The sequence below is a fragment of the Poecilia mexicana genome, unplaced genomic scaffold, assembly GCF_051168715.1.
Source record: "Poecilia mexicana isolate PSO_F unplaced genomic scaffold, ASM5116871v1 scaffold_18, whole genome shotgun sequence".
Lineage (NCBI taxonomy): Eukaryota > Metazoa > Chordata > Actinopteri > Cyprinodontiformes > Poeciliidae > Poecilia > Poecilia mexicana.
Window position 1 is genome coordinate 25,299,036 of NW_028263387.1, and position 20,344 is coordinate 25,319,379.

The window sequence follows — 20,344 nt, forward strand, 5'->3', positions numbered from 1 at the left end:
CCTAACTAGGTATAACTTTTACTTTTATTATTACTCATAGCTTCACCCCCTGAAATTCATCAAAATGAGAAAAAAGACATTAGAATAAATTATGAAAATTTTGTCTGTTGTCAGAAAATGTCTTCAAAAATGTTCTCTTTCATTTTTCTGAGAGTTGTGTGTCTGTTTACATCACATCACATGTGAATGTATAAAATCCATACAGGACATTGTTTTAACATTTCCTAACATGCTCTGCTCAGTATCATGTTGTAAGAGAAACCTGCTTAACTCTGCTCAGACTCAGGGAACTTTAAACAAACTAAAACATTTGATTTGGGTTTAGAGCATCAAATGTTTTCATCTCATGTTTGTCAGGCTCAGAGTCTCTGGAGAATAAATGGCAGATCAGAAACAGACATATGATTAACAGTACTTACTATGAGTTTATATTATTCAACAGTTTTGTCCTAAACACATTTTGTTTCATGTAAACTACAATCTATATTATTACTAGTTAGAAACTGGGTACAGTGAGCCTTCAGTGATTAAAACTAATGCAATTAAAGGGAAATTAAAATAGTTTCACAAATAGGTCAACATAAATATATAATCTTCAGTGTTTTGGTTTGTTTTTCCTCTGACTGGCTGCTAATAACAGGACAAACAGGTTGGCTCTGACAAAATGGCCGCTCTGCTTCCTGCTCCATCTTAAAATAATTTTCATTTGTACAGGAAAAACATCTCAGGTCTGAAATCATGTAATAAAAATTACAACAATATTTTAAAGGGTTTTTATTTACAAGAGTCAAAACAACATCAGTTCACATTAAACATCAAAACACATTTACTGACACAAACAAATACAAAGGATAGAAAACAATAAAAAAATATTTTTTCTAATTGTTTTGGTTTAGAGGAGCATGTTTACTAGTAATGTGACAAAGCTGCCAGTTTGCTCAACCACCATCTCACAGTCTGTTTCATACCTCTATACAAATTCATTAGTACTTAAACTAATTCTTCATATTGTGAGTAATATAAAGAAGGTCCAAATCTCCTCTGTGATTGTACCTAAAAATCTCACTAATCGTCTCGACCAGCATCCACTGTCTTTGTGTTTATTATATTATTTTTATTTGTCTCTAGATGTCAGATATTTAGCTCAAACATAGCAGCCAATCTCAGGCTTAGTAGTGATCATGAAATGATGAATCAAGTTTATTTGTATTGCACATTTCAGCAACAAGACATTTCAAAGGGCTTTATGTCATAAAAACACAACATGTAGTTCAACTTTTATCATATTTTAGAGATAACAAGGACCACTAATATAAGATGTTCTTAGATTAATTTAAAAGTTTTATTGTTTAAAAATGCAGGGGCTCATATCCACTCATTTGTGTCTTCATGCATTGACGACTTCAATTTTCTGCTTTCTGGGTTACTGAGGAAAATTTTATTAGTCTTCAGATGATTCAAAACGTGGCTGCTCACATTTTACCAAAACCAGGAAATGTGCTCACATTTCTACTTTTGTAATCCTTTTACTGGCTGTTTTAGGTTCAAACAGACTTTAACGTTTTGCTACTCATTTACAAAACTGAAATGTTTCTGGTCGTCTGCAGCCTCATGTTCTCCCATCTCAAGACACTTTCATTTAAAAAGTCCTAGAACCAAAAGAAAAACATCTGTACAGAATGTTTTCTCCTTTTGTTCCCCATCATCATGAGGATCAGTTTCCTTTTAAGACATCAGTTCTTTGAATGATTTTAAAGCCAAGTTAAAGTCACTAATGTTCACTCTGTTTTATGTACATTAATTTTACACTATAATTTTATTGCCTTTCTTGATGTTTTATCTGTTGGATCTGTAGTTTTAACTCCTTGTTGTTTAGCACTTTGAATAATGTCTGCTTAAAAAAATAATGATAATAAAGTTTGACTTTTTACATATTTAATGTGACAACAGCAGTTTATAGTGTCAAGGATAAAATGAACAGCTTTTCCAGCTAGAGGATAAACAGATCTCTAGTAGTTCTGAGGACAGTAAAGTTTCACATTTTCCATTAAATGTGGGATCAACATCCCCAACAAAGACTTGATTTATCAGAGTAACATTCTGACTTAACCACTAGATGGCGCCCTCCAGTTTTACTTTGACTTGTACAGTAAATGATCACCAGACAAAATAAAAATACTTCCGAATATCAGATTCTGTTAGAAATCACATATTATTTACAAAAGTCAACAAATGAACAAAACATGAATCTTACTATAAATATGGCTTTTCACTAATAACTATTAGTTCTAACAAACACCTTTTAATTCAGGTCCAATAATCTTTACTTTGTAGAAAGTATTTTGTTTGATTTTGTTTAAGTTGTTAAAAAATCCTGCATTGATAGTCAGACCTTTTACAGTTTCTATTGAATTATAGAGCTATTGAAAATGAATTACTTGTCATTTTCCTTTTTCTGGGCAGTGAAACAAAGTGTGAAATAAAGGAACAGCTTCAAATTCTCTCCAGAAAGGTTTGAGTTGGCGAGTCAGGGGAGCCGCCATGTTGGATTTTGATGTTGACTAGTTAAAAAACCTGTTTTTCAAAATAAGAGCCATTTGATTTCTGAGATGTTAGTAAGAAGTATCAAGTATAGAGCATAAACAGTACCATTTTATTCACAGTCTTTAACTTCGCAGCATTCGTACATCAAACAGCCATATTAAGCCAGACTCAGTTCAAGCTGATGAATTTAAAAAAGGCTCATCGGTTTGAAAGTATAAATATTAGTGCAAATGGACTCGTCTCAAAGTGAACAGAACTCTGGACCAAAGTTAGACTGAGATAAGTGGTTCTGTCAGTTTGATTTACTTCACCATAAATCATCGTTTCTCAGCCTTGGACTTTAAGATCCAATGCTTTACATGTTTCCCTGCTTCCACATACCTGACTCAAATAAACAGGTGATTCATTTACCTGGTTTAAGAAGCTCTAAGCCTCCACTGAGTGTTAATGTAGGAGACATTTATTTATGCTCTGATCTTATAGTTTGTATTTGTATAGTTTATATTTCTCCCTCTGTGACTCATCATTTATGTGACAAAGATAATTATGAACACAGTTTTTATGATTCCCAGACTATAATACACATTCATCTACTAAACTTCTCTACCTTCCCTCAGTTAAGTCCCTGTAAGAAAAAAGTCACTACAGCTGAGTTACAGGATGAAGTTAGTATCATATATGTTGTGCCTATGGCCCTATTTTCAATAGCAATTGATCAATTTCTAATATTCTCTACCTTTTTTATGTCAGTAAATGACCCCTGAGAACAAATTTTAATAACAATTTTACATAATGTAACTACAAGGGTGCTTTTTAAAAATATAGTATCAAAATATTCTTTTTTTTTGCATTCACTTGTATGATAATGTAAATAGAAATATTCAGGTTATTTGTTCGTATGTGAATGTGTCTGTAGGAGTTTTAAAGGAGGGGAGAGAAAATATACATCACTACTGAGGTCTGGACATGGAAGCAACTCTAAACTAGTGAATTCACTGCTGATCCATAAAATCATAATAAAACACACAAATATTAAAAGTGTGCATGTTAAAATAAGATTCACTGATGGAAAGTAAATTAAAAACCTTTTGTTGGCACAAGCTGAAGATCAAATCTGTCAACTTTTGCATGAATTAAAAACAAATTTTCAATGCAAATCATATATCAAAAGCTGAGTAAGAGATGCTAAACTATAGCAACAACTATGTTCACAGGATGTTCTTTTTTTAACATACAGGATTCCTGCATCTTTTTTAATAATCTCAAAATGGCCCCAAAATTGTCTCTTTGATCTAATATGAAGGACTTCCTGTTGGGTTTAAGGCATACAGTTGTTTTTTTTTTCTTTGTTTTTTATCATGATGCATAGTTCTATACATGTACCAGTTCTCATAACAAGAAGAGGTTGAAGAGACTTCAGCTTAGAGGGGATGATTCAGACACTTTGGTTTGGTTTCTCGATGTCCTGTAAAGGTCTTCCTGCATCTTCATCTCCTCTGTTGCTTTTTCCTCTGCGATCTTTGAAACACAAAACAGAATCTTTTCAACATCATCTTCCTCTGATTGTTTGAAATCCTAAAGTTACATTATTATTAAGATGACTTGGATAAAAACAGAATTATGTCTTTCTTCAACTCCCGTTTTTAGTTTTTCAAAAAAAACATCAATCATTAAAATACAATTGAACATAAAAGTTTTAATGTTTTTCTAAAATGATTTGTCTTTAATTTGTTTCCAGATGTTTGTTGACAAATATAAGACAATCCAGAAACCAAAGCATATTAAAATAAAGATGGAAACATCATATTAAATTGAATATGTAATGTAGGCTTGTCAGATTAAAAGAACCTTTTGAATATAACTTCTATGAAGGTATAAGACGAGTCTTCCTTTAAGGTCTAATTTCTGTATTATTTGTTTAATTGGTCTGATGTAATTATAATCTTATGTTTTCATTAGCTATAAGCTTCTGTGTTGAAGAAAACACAACAAAGATATATTAGAAGAGAAAATCTGAGTTATATTTAAATATAGTTTTATTTAAAGCATTTTATAAATGAATGTTGTTGGTTTTTGTGTCTTTGATTCTTCAGTGTTGTCCAGATCAGGGATCTGAAATCTCTGCTACCTTAAGAGCCATTATTGCCTTCAATGCAGGTAAACAATTTTTTAAGCTTTTCATCAACAGGAGATTCGTTATTTAAATAGAAAATTGTCAAAAAACATGTAGTTTTTAAATTACTACAAACTACTAATAATATTACACTGGCAACATTCCGAGTCATTCTTTGAGGAAACGCCTAAGAAAAGCTGCTAAAGCAAGTATAGTTTTTAAATGATCAACATTTTAAGCATTTTTAGCCAGTTACTATGAGCCACAGTGGAGAGCCTAATGAGCCACATGCGGCTCCCGGGCCACAGGTTGGAAACCTCTGGTCTAAACCTTCACATCACTGAAAGCTGGTGAGCCTCGATTAACCCAGTCAGGTACCAGTTCATTTCTGCTTCATCACATTATATCAGTCAGATTCAGTCACCAACAAGGAAGTTCAGTTTCCTGGTTTGATGCTCAGCTGTGATGTTCAGTGATTACAGACCTGATTAGTTTATCAATCAGCTGTTAGATAAAAAAAAAAGAAAAGAATTAAAACAAATTATCTGGAGTCGTTCTGTTTCCATACCTCCATCATTTCTCCTTTGTTCATGTCGAGAGTTGCTGTTGCTCAGGCATGGAAAAACTGCACACAACAAAAAATGGACATCAGTGAATATTTAGCTTAACACATTATAAATGAGGTGATAATATTTAATTTTCCACAGCAGCTTTTGACTGGTAAAAAATGTTTCATCAACCAGGGGAGTCAAAAGCAACAAATCTAAAAGAAAACAAGGCATAATTCATAATTGGTTGGGTTCTTACAACTCTGAAAGAAAATGTCTTTTTTCTTTTCATAATTACAAACAAACACATTTGACCAGGGCCGGCCCAAGCCTTCATGGTAATATTGTAGACTGGCTGCAATCAACAGTCATATTGTTAGATCTTTCAAAAACCTGCTAAACTTATTACATCTCTGACAGTGATGTTTACATTATATCCAATATGCACGTATAATATAGGATACATGTGTTGGCCCATTTATCGGTGCCAACTTCCTTAACTTTGGGGGATGGGTGATCGGCCGATACTTATATGTGAAGTTGATCTTATCCACCTCACCAAAGGTTTAAAATCAGCCTCTGTCCTCTTCTGCTGTTAGTTGTTACGGTCACTGACCTCTAGGGGCTCTCTTTCTGAGAGTCCTGTGTTTTTCTGTTTCAGTTCTGCCTGATTGCTGCAGGTGAAGTGTGTTGGGGCTCATCAGCCGCCCTATATAAGCAGCAAGCTGGAGCTGCCAGATCCCTCCTTTTGTTTGACCTGTGATCCTGTGTGGGAACTGATCGTGTGTGGGAACTGAGCTTGCTGTGAGCATCTTTGTGACCAATTGTCCAAGAAGTGTTTTTGTTCAGAGGTGGAAGCTGGTAGGGGTTCTCTGCCATTTTTGTTGTGAACTGTTTTCTCCTGTTTTTGGTTAGTAAGGGAGTTTAGGTTTTGTATTTTCTTTTAGTTCTTCTTTAGCAAGTGGTTATATTTTATAGTTATGAGGGGGTGTTTTGTTTATTATTTTAGCCTTGGAGACCCTGAAGCATTAAGCTCCCCTATGTTTTTTTTATGTCTCCTGTAGTTGTTGTTTTATCAGGATTGTAAAATAAATTATACTTTTTTTTACTCAACTGTTCGGATTACTTTTTCGTTTTATGTTAAAGCCCAGTGCCAGAATTTACTTTAGGAATTTTAGGGTGGGGTTGTAACAATAGTAAAACTACAGTGAGAAGTTTTACTAACATGCAGACCCACCAGGTCAGGTCTGCATGTTTGCAGTTAACAATATTCACCCACTGCTGCAACTCACTGACTTTCTTGCTACATTTAGCAGCATTTCAGACAAAAAAAAAGCTGGTATCAAGAAAAGGAAGGTAAAGCTTTTTAAAGATCGGTAATCCGCAATTGGCCAGAAAACTGAAACTGGTGCAGCCCTATACACAGTCATGACATTCTATGATTAAATACATTTCTGGAGAGTCTTTCTCACCTGAGAATGTAGCATGGGCGTAGGTTTGGGTAGGGACGGTAGGGACATGTCCCGACCAATATTCACGGGATATGAAAAAGTCCCGACCAATTTTTGCCATATTGGCTCAAAGAACGTGGATCTACGATCTTTGATTAGCAGCAACAGGCGGTGCGCAGAACGGAAGCTTCTTAGTTTGACATTTATTATGAGCCTCCGAGACCGTGTCGGAACGGTGCTGTCGGGGGGGGGGGGGGGGGGGGGAGTCAGTTGAATCGTCGGACGTTCTTTGATTAGCTGCAAAAGGCGGCGGCTAGCTGGGCACACGCGTCTCCTTCTGAGTCTCCGAGACCATGTCGCCACCAAAAAAGAAAAGGACAGACATTAGAAGTTATTTCGCTACGTCGGCTGTAAGTACAGTGAGTGGACCCATAAGTTAGATATCTATCACGCAACGCATTTGTTGTAAAGTCCGGTGTTTAGTAAGGTCAGCACTGAATGTGAGGTAGAATAGGTCTGTTAATTATGTAATATTTTTTCACATAGGATGCTCAGACAGCAGAGCAAGGGGCAGAGCAGAACGATGGAGAGGTGGCTGGAGCTTCAGGGCTCCAGGTGAGGTGTTAGTTCTCAAATATGAAATATACTGTGAAATTATCTCAGTTTATTATGAGCACACCATTATTAAGCCAATGTGGTTTCCCCCCCCCCTTCTCAAAAAATGTTCGGTGCTCTTGCGCATTTCACTGTGCTGCGGGAGGGGGGGGGGGTGTCAAGGTCCCCACCAAAACTTGGACCGAACCTACGCCCTTGGAATGTAGACCGGTACTAAGCTAATTCTGAGCCTTCAAACTATTGTAAATGTAGAAGTTTCACATAACTTATAAATTGATGTAAAAATATTGTTTTAGATATAAATTATGCTCAGCAGCAAGCTAATATATATATTGCCAACTACAGCTTAGAGTAGCTCATTGATATATTAATGTAGCAGCCATGTAGCTTGATGTAAAAACATTTTGCTAGACAAAGTCAAACATTATCAAACATGCCATTTTGAAGCCAAAAAACCCTCAGAAATATGCAGAGCCATCATGATAATCAACTCATTTAAAGTTAATCAGTTTCACACATAAACATTGTAGCATAAATGTTTGGCTGTTGAACTGGACCGTTCCAGGTCTCTATTAAGCTAATTTTCTAATAGTAGCTCCACAAATCTTTCTGATAAACAATACATTACCAAGAAAAACATACCTTTATCTTGTCTTTATTCTATTCTCTCTCCTTTTCTCTCTCCCTGAAGAATAAGTCATTTTTGTGACTGTTTTGCTAATGTGGCAGGAAGAGGTATAGGCTGCACCTGCTGGCGGGGTGATTGCAAGTGGGCCAATAGCGCCAGAGGGCGCTCAGTATAAAAGCAGAGGTGAGCTCCAGTCTGAGACTCGTTGTTTGCTGTGGACACGTCGCGCACCGCGCTTCCGTGTTGAGCCGTCTGTGCGCAGAGTACAGGTGAGGTTGGCTGGCTGCGTATTTATAACTGCTTGTACATTGTAGTCATAGAGCCTTTTATCAGCAGAAACGTACGGGCGTATTTACCTCCACGTTTGATCGTGGGTGAGGTGGTTCCTACAATAAGAGCCGACATTTGAGCGTTCCCATTTGGGTACAAGTGAGGAGAGCTTGGCCTGATCGGTAGGTGGACTCGGTGACAAATCTTGTGATTTATTCCTTTGTTTTAAACTATTATTGTTGTTTAGGAATCTCCACGGATCATCACACTTAATGCTGCTGCTTTGTTTGGACTGAATTACCGCTTATTTAGCGGTCAAGATCGGCGTGTGGGACACGCCCCCCACCCCTCTTCCGAAATCAGGACAAGGAGAGGCTGATCGCACTGATTTCGGATTGAATTGGACCAGATTGCTCATTTTGTTGTGCTTGTCAAGCACAAGGACTTTTTATGGTTTTATCTACATATTTTTATCTTTTATTGCCTGTATTTTAATGATTGATTTTTTCCTTTTTATTTTCTTTAGACCGCCGGTGGTGCGCTCGGGTCTGGATGCGGCGTCCCTTTTTGGTGTGACTGAAGTGATTAGCATCAATAGGTGGAGGGAATAACAGAGAGTGAGTGACTTCACGGGTGTTTGCTTTGATTTCTTTGTTTTTGGAGCCTACCATCCAGGACCTGACCGTACCCACCGGTAAGCCTAGTTGGATTTATTTTGTGAATTTTCTTTTGTTCAGATACAGGTATTTTTATTCTTTGTAATAAATTATTATTGTCTTGAAACTTGTCTCTCGCTCATTGCAAAACCGGACCTGCGTCCCTTTATTAATTCCTGGGTGAAAACCCCAGGTGGCGTTGTTGGCAACACTCAAAATTGTATAGTCCAAACCCCTGAATGCCACACTAACTTATCTTCCACCGGAGCTTCGGAGGTTTGGATGCTCTCTGCTCATTGCTGCTCATGATACGATGTAGTGCGGTAACTACCGCGGCCACCAGGGGGTCACCAAGAGCAATTTTTTTTTAATCTTTATTTTTGTCCGTATAAGGAAGATTTCTACATACATTATCAAATATATATTATTGTAAAAAAAATCACAACAATTTGTATGTTTTTGTTAGTATAATCACATAAAAATCATTACTAAAAAAATTAAAAATCAGTTCCACTGATTAGGGGGGGCCGCTTAGCTCACTTATGCCTTGGGCAGGCCCGGCATTTGACCAATATACATTGATAAATGTGTGATGAATGTATAATGTTTCTTATACAGCATTGCAGCTGAGGGCCCTATGAGCTGGTCTGCAAGTTCAGGTCTCTGTTGTCGTCCTCCTCTATTCAGGCGTCTCTGATCTGTTAATTCAGAGCTCAGGTCATTTACAGATGGCCTCTTCAGGGTCGCCTTCTACCTCCTGACCCCTGATGCTCTGTTGTCTTGCCTCAGCTTCCTCCTCATGTACATTTGAGTTTGTTTTTGTACCTCTGCATGTTCTCACATTCACCACATCAAAGCATTTGCATTGCATCATTGATACAGACATTCACATTGCTTTGTAGTTTCTGTTAAATATTCCTGTATGGAGACTTTCAGTAATTCACCAAAAACCTGCAAAGAAAACAACTGACTTACTTCGTTCACGTTGCCAATAACAGAGACCAGCGATGATGATGATGATGATGATGCCGACTGATATTCCAACACCAAGAGCAATCTTCCATCCTGTGACAAAGAGGAAAAGCAGGTTTCTTTGTTTTAGTAAATTATATTTTGTTCTTTACTTTATTTGTAGGATTAAAACTTTGGAACAAGATTCTCCTTGTGTCAATATTTACTGGACCACACAGCTGAAACCTGAACTTTATTTTTACTGTCTGACATTAAATCACACTAAACTTTGCTTTTTTCAGGTCATTTAAGAAGAACAAACATTCGTCTTTAATGTCAGTATGCAAGTTTTGTTACTTTTTCTAAATTCATACATTTACATAGACTAATACTGATGTGCCTAAAAGATGTCATAGCTGTGTGTGATCTTAAAGGCTAATTCACATTCTTTAATTTTAATGGCGGCAAAATAGAGGATGTTTTTTAAGACACAAGTCAAAAAGCTTCAGCAAAAGCAGGAAGATGAAATCAGGACCAGGAAAACAGCTGTGGATCTCCACTGGTTTGGTTCTCTTTGGTTCCTTCATTCCAGATTTCTGAAGATGTTTTATGTTCATCTACTCAAATAATATTTAAGTATTCACACCATAGCAATGCTCAGACATGTGTTAAGGAAGGAGAGAGTTAATATTTTTTTATAATTTACTCATAGTTTTGTCCAAGGAAACCTGGATATATGAACTTGATAACTAATATTGATTATCCAGTTAGAGGTCAGTCAGCGTTCAAATCGACCAGTTTATGCAGAAACAGAATTTTAAGCTTTCTACTAATTTATAAAACATTTTCTGACAGTAAATTGAAAAAGTAAATTTAGTCAACACACTCTTACCATTGCTTTCTCCATTTCCACCTGAAAAAGAACAATACAGTATAAGTAAAACATAAATGGACTGAATTTATCTAAAGTATTTCCAGTCATTCTGATCTCTCAAAGCACTAAACACTGCAGACACATTCACCCATTCAGTCTCACTAACAGACACACACACACACACACACTCATTCATGTACCTATATGCAGATCAATAGATATTTATTAGTTATCTGTTTTGCCCAAAGACACATCAACATGTGACAAGGGAAAGTTGGAAGATGAATATTCAACCCAACGAGCTGCAATCACAGCAGGTAACAAAAAGGTTTAAAACTAAGTCAGAGCAGTAACCACTGATTATCTAGTTAAATATATTTACCTCCAGGATCAGTTCTGTTTCCTTTGGGTCCATTTTCATCTGTTGAGGAATTACATTGTTAAAAACATCAACATATTTATTTAGTTTGTCTTAAATTATCTCCGTTTTTTTATAACTCACCAACTTTTAAAGTAACATTTCCCTTCTTGACTTGACTTTCCAGTTTGGGAACAAGGCAAGTATAATTCCCTTCATCCTCCTTGGTTACATTGGTCAAACTGAGGGAAATGTCGCCTTTTGTTAAGTTTTTATGGAACAGAGAGGTTCGGGTTTTGTATTCTGGGTCTGATGTTTTATCATCTCTCTTTTGGCTGCGATGCACATATATTTTTTTGCCCTTGAATTTCCATTCGATTGTAAGTTTGTTCACATCAAACGGAGGCTTCACATGACATGGCAGAATAACGTCGTCTCCCACCTTTGCATGTATCGTCTCATGACCAATCACCTCATATTGATCTGGAAGAGGAAACAAAGATAAAAAAAACACTAATATTTATGATGATGTCCTGTTGTTGTCTCTCCACCACTTTTAAAAACCAGGAAGCAGTGGCTCCATTTTCTCCATTAGGCCCGAACAGCAAAGCTCTGTCAAAACTTAATCAGTGTTCATCATTATTTTGATTATGCTTCTGTCAAATGAAGTGACTTTTTGGAGGCCTTAACATGTCTGAAAATTTACCAAACTTGGCAGATGCATCAGGCCTGCATGAAAATTACATATTTTAAGATCGCTACAAAAATCTAAACAAAAACAGCTTAAGAGCACCACCTGGCAACTTTCAAAACACTCTGTGCATTGAATTTACTTAGAGACATGACATTTGGTTCACTTGTAGAACTCAGGAAGACAGAAAATCACTTTTGTGTCAAATTAACCCAGAAACAAGCAGAGATTATCTCATTTGGCACTTAGAAACTCTAATTTACCAGGACTATTGTATTTATTTATTTAGACAAACAGAGAACAATGCCAGCCAGGCGGCGCTAGAATGCGCTATTATCTCCCCCTGGAGGAGTCATGGCATCCCAAAGAAGATATCACATATTATTTGCTTTTTTGTCTAATATGTCATCACTGTGATCTTTTAATAACAAAACATAACTACTTTAAAAAAAGTTATGATTATGTACTGAGTAAAAAAATGATCTATCTCTCAACAGGACATGAACTTTTTTGTCTATTTTCACTTCGGATAGGATCACCTAATACAAAATTTTATTGTTTACCCAGATTTAAAAGGATGGAATCAACAATTCGAGAGGAAGCTGAATGTAGGAAGGCTGTTCTGTGAGTTGGAAGCTTGGAAACTGCATCTCTGAGGAGGAACTAAGCCTCTTTTACACTCAGCAGCTTAAGTGCTGGAGATCCTTGCCTGAAGAAGCCAAAAGGACCAGATCCTCTGCAAAATTCCCAATCCAGACACTCTGCTCTCCATGACTGTGTCTCTGTATGAACACCACAAACAGGATTTGATACAAAATGGAGCCCTGACAGAGTCCAATGTGGTTCACTGGAAACAGGCTTAATTTTGTAATGATAATGAGGACACATTTGCTGCTTTCGGATTGCATAGCTCTTCAAAGCCACCCATACACCCCATATTGAAACAGCATACACACACCATGAACAAAATACCGAAGGGGACACAGTCATAGAATATTTCCAGATCCACAAAACACTTAATTAATTTGGAATGCTAAAAAATTTGATCCCTCAATATTTGGAAGACACACCCTTCTTAAAAACAGAGGTGACCACATCAGTCTGAAACAGATACATGACATCAGATCTCACCTGAGACGTCGAGTCGACATTCTGCAGAGCCGACTCCATCTTCAGTTTTCACATCACACCGATACAGACCAGAGTCTTCAGTCCTCAGTCTGGACACATGGAGTCTGATTCGTCCTTCTCTGAGGACGTCTTTGTCACTGTGGACTCGTCCTGAAAACTGATCATGCTGATTCCCTAGAATCTCAACACCTTCATGAACCTGATAGAGAACTAGTTCTCCATGAGGAGCCAACAGGCTGCAGATGACATTCAGATCCCTGTAGGATCCCTGAGTCCTGGTGGTGAAGGTCCACTCCAGAGTGATGCTGTGGTTCTTCACAGCCTGATAGCTGCTCTGGGTCACATTCACTACAAATGTTGCTGCTGAGGAGACAGAGAGGGAAAGAGAGGAGCAGACACACTGAGAACTGGAACATGGGAGTCTTTCAGCTCCATCTAGAGAGCTTTCTGTCTCATGATGGTCTCTGAGCTGTCAGAGCTCTGCTGGATTCTCTGATAGTAAAACTGACTCAAGTGTTACCTTCACTGATTATTGATGGATTTAGACTGAACAAAGAACCATATATTATACACACACACACAAAGACAGTGTTGTGTTCAAGACCACCTAACCCGAGACCAAGACAAGACCAAGACCAGAGTGTATCGAGACCGAGACAAGACCAAGACTTTTAGGGTCCGAGGCCAAGTCAAGACCAAGACCGAGGGAAGTCGAGACTGAGTCAAGACCAAGACCAGCGCCCCACGCTACATGATACTATAAAATGTAAAATATGATCGAAATTGCTTCTCAAAATAATCTGAAAGATCCATATTCCCATAAAAACACCTAGATCAGGGGTGTCAAACTCCAGTCCTCAAGGGCCGCTGTCCTGCAGTGTTTAGATGTGCCACAGGTAAAAAACAGTGGAATGAAATGGCTTAATTACCTCCTCCCTGTGTAGATCGGTTCTCCTGAGCCTCGCAAATGACCTAATTATTCTTTTCAGGTGTGGTGCAGCAGAGGCACATCTAAAAGTTGCAGGACAGAGGCCCTTGAGGACTGGAGTTTGACACCCCGGACCTAGATATTAAATACTTAATACATTTTACCAATATTAAATATTCCATTTATGTGCTAAAATGTGTGATGGTCTCGTGCCATCCCTAAAAACATAACACCCTGGGCATTTGCCCACATTGCTCATGTAAGAAACCTCCACTGTTGCACCATTAAACATAGCAATTGAGGCAATGCCCTGACGGTAAATAATGCTCAACTTAGAACACTGACCAAGTAGCAACAAGCAAGAAGTAACCAAGCAGAAGGCGCTCATCGTGACTGTTTTCACTCTCTATCCCAGTACATGAAGCCAGGTAGTCTGACACCATGGCAGACATTACAGCTGCCACTTTGAACAAAAACAATCAAAGAGCAATGTGCATGCTCTGCGTGCTCTTTGGTTCTTGTGTTTTAGTTATTTGTTAATTTAAATATCAACGTACATAATTAAATAAAATAATGATGCAGTGTACACAGAGCATTACAAGAACAAAGAACGGGTGTTCTGTCAGGTCAGATCGTCATACGCTTAGCACGAACTCACGGTGTTCTGTGAGATCAGCATACGTTGTCAGATAGTCGTACGCTTAGCTCAGATATGCATACGCTGTCATTACCATATGATTTTATTTAATCAGCAACATAGAATAATGACGTAGATCATTATTAACAGTTATTAACAGTTGTATGGCATCCAGCTGCAGCCAGACCTGCTTTAAATACACTTTGAAACCACGACAACGTATGTATATCTATCTACATAGATATACATGTAGATAGATATATATCTATGTAGATATATATCTACATAGATATATATCTATGTAGATGTATGTTTATAATATGTCATATTATAAACAATTTAATGACTTATTTTCGTCATAACTTGTTGCGTATACTGACAACTCCACTGACGGTCGGACTTCTTAATGCGCATGCGCAGGCATGCGTACTAACTGCATGTATGCTATTCTGACAGCGTATGGTAATCTGATAGAACACTGGCAATATCTGTCAGACACGTCATTACCATAAGATTTCATTTAATCAGCAACATAGAATCATGACGTAGATCGTCATACACTTTGTTATCAACAGTTGTATGGCATCCTGACTTAGCGGTTAAGTGAGTTTTACACGGGCGTGTGTTGTAGCTGACTGCAGCTGCAGCCAGGCCCTGCTTTAAATACACTTTGAAACCATGACAACACATGTATATCTATATAGTTATCATTGAAATCAATTTAATGACTTATTTTCGTCATAACTTGCTGTGTATGGTGAACTGACAACTCCTCTGACGGTCGGACTTCTTAATGCGCATGCGCAGGCATGGTACTCACTGCATGTATGCTATTCTGACAGCGTATGGCTATTTGATAGAACAACGGCTCTCAGCGACACTCCAGTCCAATCTAATAAGTACAGAGACGAGCAGATGAATCGTACTGTTCCTGAATGTCACCTCACTATATTGCAGACTTTTGGACACAGCGCCGTTGTCCCATATATGCGACAAGTCAGTCAACATCTCCGCACAATAATTCAGCGCAGTCAGTGACAACTTTTTTTCATCACAATGCTTATGTGTGTCTATATAGCTAGTTACGCTAGCTGTATAGACAGTTAGACGTTGTCTCCACCGTCTGTGAAAGCGAAGCGCTGCTGAGTTAGCTGTGGCCATCGGATTTGTTATGGTTTATGCAGCGATATTCCATTACTGACGATTAGACAAACATTTTCTGCCGCTGAGAGAAAACCACTGCGCATGTCCTGGAGTGTCGCGTGCGAGTGAAAGGTGGGGAGGGGGGAGGGGAGAAACACGTAGTTGCTTGGATTTTAATTGGTGCGTTTTGCATCCACTGAAAACAAAGATGTTAACAAATAAACTGGACAGTATGCTGTACGTTTAGTGGTATTTTCACAGTTGCGGTCTCGACTGGTCTTGAAATAAAATGACGAGTCCTCAGCGCCCGAGACCGAGACAAGACCGAGACCAAATGCGATAGAGTCTGAGACGAGACCGAGACTATCAATAAATGGTCTTAAGACCGGTCTCGACACCAAGACCGATCTCGAGTACCACAACACTGCACAAAGATATATATATATATATATATATATATATATATATATATATATATATATATATATAATATATATATTAAACAGATCCCAGGAACAACATCAGACATCTCAGTCCAGAAATGTGCAGTTCTAGGCACAGCCAAGATACTGCGCAGAACCCTCAAGCTCCCAGGCCTCTGGTAGAGGACCCGAGCTCAGAGGATGAAAGAGACCACCCGCGAAGGGTGAGAAGGGAATTTTTTTTTTTTTTTTTTATATATATATATATATATATATATATATATATATATATATATATATATATATTTCAGAGAGTCTGAAAATTGAAAATCACATCATTTGTTACTCCTTATAATGCGTGACCAAACAACCCACAACAACCCATGAAGCAGCATGCCTCATCGTGCATTTAGTTTGAAAACTGACATACAAAATGAAGCAATGATATGTCCAATGTCATGTGAGGCATCACTTGTTGTAGGTCACATGGTTTTCAGCGAGATGACAAGCATTGAAGCTGGGCTTCACCTGATATGCTGTATGGCATGACGTTTTAACATAAATATGGTTTTACCTCCCTTACAGTCCAGAAATCAAAAATTGCTTTATGATTAGTAAGTTGTCTTTAATTATAGTTTACCTAGACAAAATATCTATTTAAGAAATCTAGTTACATTCTGACTAGCTGAAATGACTTTAGATCTACCACTGCGCAGTATAGAGTCTTAAGTCAAGATATCTACAATTAATTACTAATTATATGAAACATAATTAATGTCTAGACATAAAGTAAACTCAAAATGTTGCATTTTTAGCTTTGACTAGTCAAAACTACAGTACCTTTAACTAAGACCAACTAAAGATACCATAATTAAAGATATTGTAAATGCATTTTTTGATAGAAGATTTGGACTAGTGAAAATTAAATTGTAGATATCTTAGAGCAAAGAATGACTCAGCAAAACTAAATTAGGTATCTTGAATTGTAATTTTGACTAGTCCAAATTCCTTTGAAGCTATTTCCAAATTAATTAGGAATAAATTTAATTACACAGCTTTTCTATGTAAGATGCTCGAAGTATTCAACATTCTGATATTAACATTCTGACTAGTCAGAATGACATTACTGATATCTTGAATTAGTATTCTGTCTGGTCAAAACATCACAAACATACATAGCATTTTGAAAGTTCAATGAAGCAATGAAAAATAGAAGAAAAAAGGATTTTTGAAAATGCATCATTTTCCACTTGACAATGGGTTGACAGCAGTGCTTTTAGAAATTCTTCGTAAATTTCTGAAGCAGTCCCAAAGTGCATGAGGCTTTGTGTTCTCCGCAGGTATCCCACCTTTAATGTTGGAGAAAAGAGATTCACCTTCTGAATGTCCAGTTTTCTTTATCTATTTCTTGAATTTATTGTTGCTAAATAGCAGGGCCGTGCAGAGACCATTGGAGGGGCTCAAAGTTAAAAAGGGGCCCATTGAACAAGATCTTTAAACATTATACAATAGCACAATAACTCATATAAGTTAAGAATCTAATATTTCATCTAATCATTCAATATCACTGTCATCATGTGGGGACAATGCAAAGCAAATGTAGTCAATGGTTCCCCATAAAAATAGTTGCTGCTGAGAGGTTTCTTCTGCTGACAGAGCTGTGTTGATCTGAGACTGCAGTTATAAAACAGACTATAGGAGAAAAGATCGCTGGATTTATTTACTGACTTACTAAATAATAATATCTGACTGTTTATCAGCAGACTGCTGTAACGATCAGAAAAGCTCAGAGGGGTTCACTCATAATGTTTTGATGTTAGCACTTTTGAGAAATCTAGAATTTGTTTATTGAGAATTACAACACCATTAAATTTTACTGAACGCTTTCTGCAGAGATAAAAAACAATTATACATTAAATGAAATAGTACATTTAAGAGTTAATTAGGAGGTTTACTTGTGAATGTGCAAAGAATAATCTTTATAGTTTAACTGTTGTGTTACCATGGCTGCAATATTGTGTAATCTTTTCATTTGAGATGGGTTTTTTCACATATACATTACCGTAAATAATAACTAATAATCAGTGATTGATTTTAAGCTGGTTAATTATCCTGAGCCCCTTATCACAGACTTCACTAAATCTATATTTAAACATGTTAGTGATGCTGAGGTTCTTAGTAGGACGGGTCTGGGGGCTAAATCAAATTTTGCCTAAGGCCCCATATTATCTTGGGCCAGCTCTGCAGGAAGTGCGAGTTGCTGTGCTGATTTAAAGGTAACTGGACAGAATTTATTCCCCTTGTTAATCTAACATTTTTCTTTCATACATTTTATTTGTTGTTGGCTTTCAGGGCCCTGTGATGGACTGGTGACCTGTCCAGGGTGAACCCTGCCTCTCATCTGATGGCTGCTGGAGATGGGCACCACCAGCCCCCCTCACCACCCTGCAAGGATCAGTGTGTTCAGATCATGGATGGAAAGATTTTAAGGTAGTTTGTCTCCTTAAGTCCACACTTAAAACAGCTTCAAAGTTGATCCCAACATCAACTGATTCTGTGACATTGGTGACCATTTTTTCTACTCTAACATAAACAGGCAAAGACACCCAGAAATGTTTTTCCACTCCAGGCATCTGGTCCCAATCATCATCAGTTCTTATGATGTCACATACATGGCGAGTCCACAACGTCTTGAAATTGTAAGTATTATTTTTTTATTTGCCATTTTTCTGTTCTCTTTAAAATACAAATGCTTTCTCTGTTTAATTGCGCTATTCTTTTTTGTAGGTTTCTGAAAGGTGCAGAGGTGCAGTGAACGGGAATGTTCTGTCGTTGATCCTCATTTTCATGTTTTATTGTCACTTAAATTTTCATGTTCATGTGTTCACTTTTGATGTGTAAACTGATAATTTATGTAAAGTTCATAAAGTTGAGTAAAATTGGACAATTTTAAAATGTCTGTAATAAAAAATATTTGAATTACCTTGGGCATCTTGTGTAATTAATCTTTCCATGTAATTTTAGCCTAAAACAGTGTAAGTACTGTAGTGTAGTTATGCATGTCATGTACAAAATAGTTATGTAGGAATAAAGATGAATTAAGAGTAATTAAAATTGTAGTTTATTATCAATAGCAGGAAATCAAAAATAAAAATTAAGTGTAATTTAAATACTTTATTATATTCATAGTATATTTAAAATATATATATATGTATATATATAAAATTTTGAGACATAATTATATAATAACACTCAAAATATAATTATATCAAAATGTAATAAAGCTCTGAAATATGACATTTCAAAAGTATACTTTAAGTACACTAAGTATACTAGAAGTTGTTCCAAAAAAGTACGTGTAGTATACTAAAGTATACTATTAATTGTAATTTTAAACAATTTAAATACTACTAAAGTATACTAAGTACAAAATAAGTTGTTCCAAAATAGTACAGTTGAAGTACATCGATTAAAGTATGTTAAAATTTAGTATACTGAAGTATGCTCTTTTTTTGTGTTGTTTTTTTTTACCAGGGTATGCACTATGAACATTTAAGTATGTGGTTTTAATTTGACAAAAAAATATGAATTTAATTGTCTGGGAAACTAAGATTTTAATTCTCAGAATATTTTCTAGTTAAAAACTGAAAATATGAGTAACATTGAGACATTGAGAAATCTCTTGAATCTACATACATTTTTACTTTAATAAGACTTAAGGACATAATTAATGTCACTGTTCCACAACTTGTTTAGCGCTCCTCCAGCAGATCCACACTTTTAAGTGGCTGCTGCAAAGATTTGTGACTCTTTAATGGTTAGAATGACATGTATTTGTGGTCCTTTGCGCGTATGTTCATTCATGGTTGTTTTCTATTGCGCTGTCCTGATTTAAGTACGCAACGTGAAGCTCAACGTCATTAAAAAGGTTTTTCATTTTTTATCAGTGGGTCTAATCCTCTTCCGTGTCGGATGGGTGAGGGGGAGAGGGGGACGGATAATCCGGGAAAATATGGACAGAGAGAATATAAAACCTGGATGTCAGACAAATTACGTACCTGCTTATTTTAAGCAGTAAAACGCAAATTCAAGAAATCATGAAGTAGTTATACGATATCACCACATCGTGTAACTTACACAGAGGAAAACTCTTCCCCCAGAGGTGTGTTCTATCCCTGGGGGAAGAGTTTTCCGTTCCTAAAAAATATCTTAACTTACCTGGATTCACGGCAGGTAGCTGACTGATCAAGAAAACCAACAAAACCGAAAATAAAGTCTTCATTTCCCCCAGATAAAGAGCAGATTTCCGAATCTGTTTTAATGTTTTTAATGTATATTTGATGAGGACTTGAAATGGCCGAGACCTCGACGAGTGAAACCTAAT

General features: G+C 36.8%; 1 protein-coding gene and 2 long non-coding RNA genes across 3 annotated transcripts; 1 reads left to right on the plus strand and 2 right to left on the minus strand.

Moving 5' to 3' along the window:
* Positions 1 to 761: 761 nt before the first annotated feature.
* On the minus strand, positions 762 to 9,885 carry LOC106908066 (uncharacterized). Its single transcript, XR_015766257.1, has 3 exons — positions 9,801 to 9,885; positions 5,226 to 5,282; positions 762 to 4,062 (listed from the first exon to the last, which is right to left on the minus strand). It is a non-coding gene; the product is annotated as an uncharacterized LOC106908066 (long non-coding RNA).
* Positions 7,992 to 8,952, plus strand: LOC148154331 (uncharacterized). The gene is made up of 2 exons (XR_015766238.1): positions 7,992 to 8,351; positions 8,417 to 8,952. It is a non-coding gene; the product is annotated as an uncharacterized LOC148154331 (long non-coding RNA).
* Positions 9,886 to 10,271: 386 nt separating the features above from the next.
* On the minus strand, positions 10,272 to 20,344 carry LOC148154332 (uncharacterized). The gene is made up of 6 exons (XM_088015199.1): positions 20,179 to 20,344; positions 12,831 to 13,193; positions 11,153 to 11,491; positions 11,033 to 11,071; positions 10,669 to 10,689; positions 10,272 to 10,279 (listed from the first exon to the last, which is right to left on the minus strand). The coding sequence occupies exons 1-6, from the start codon at positions 20,240 to 20,242 to the stop codon at positions 10,272 to 10,274; spliced, it is 834 nt and encodes a 277-aa protein (XP_087871325.1). The 5' UTR covers positions 20,243 to 20,344.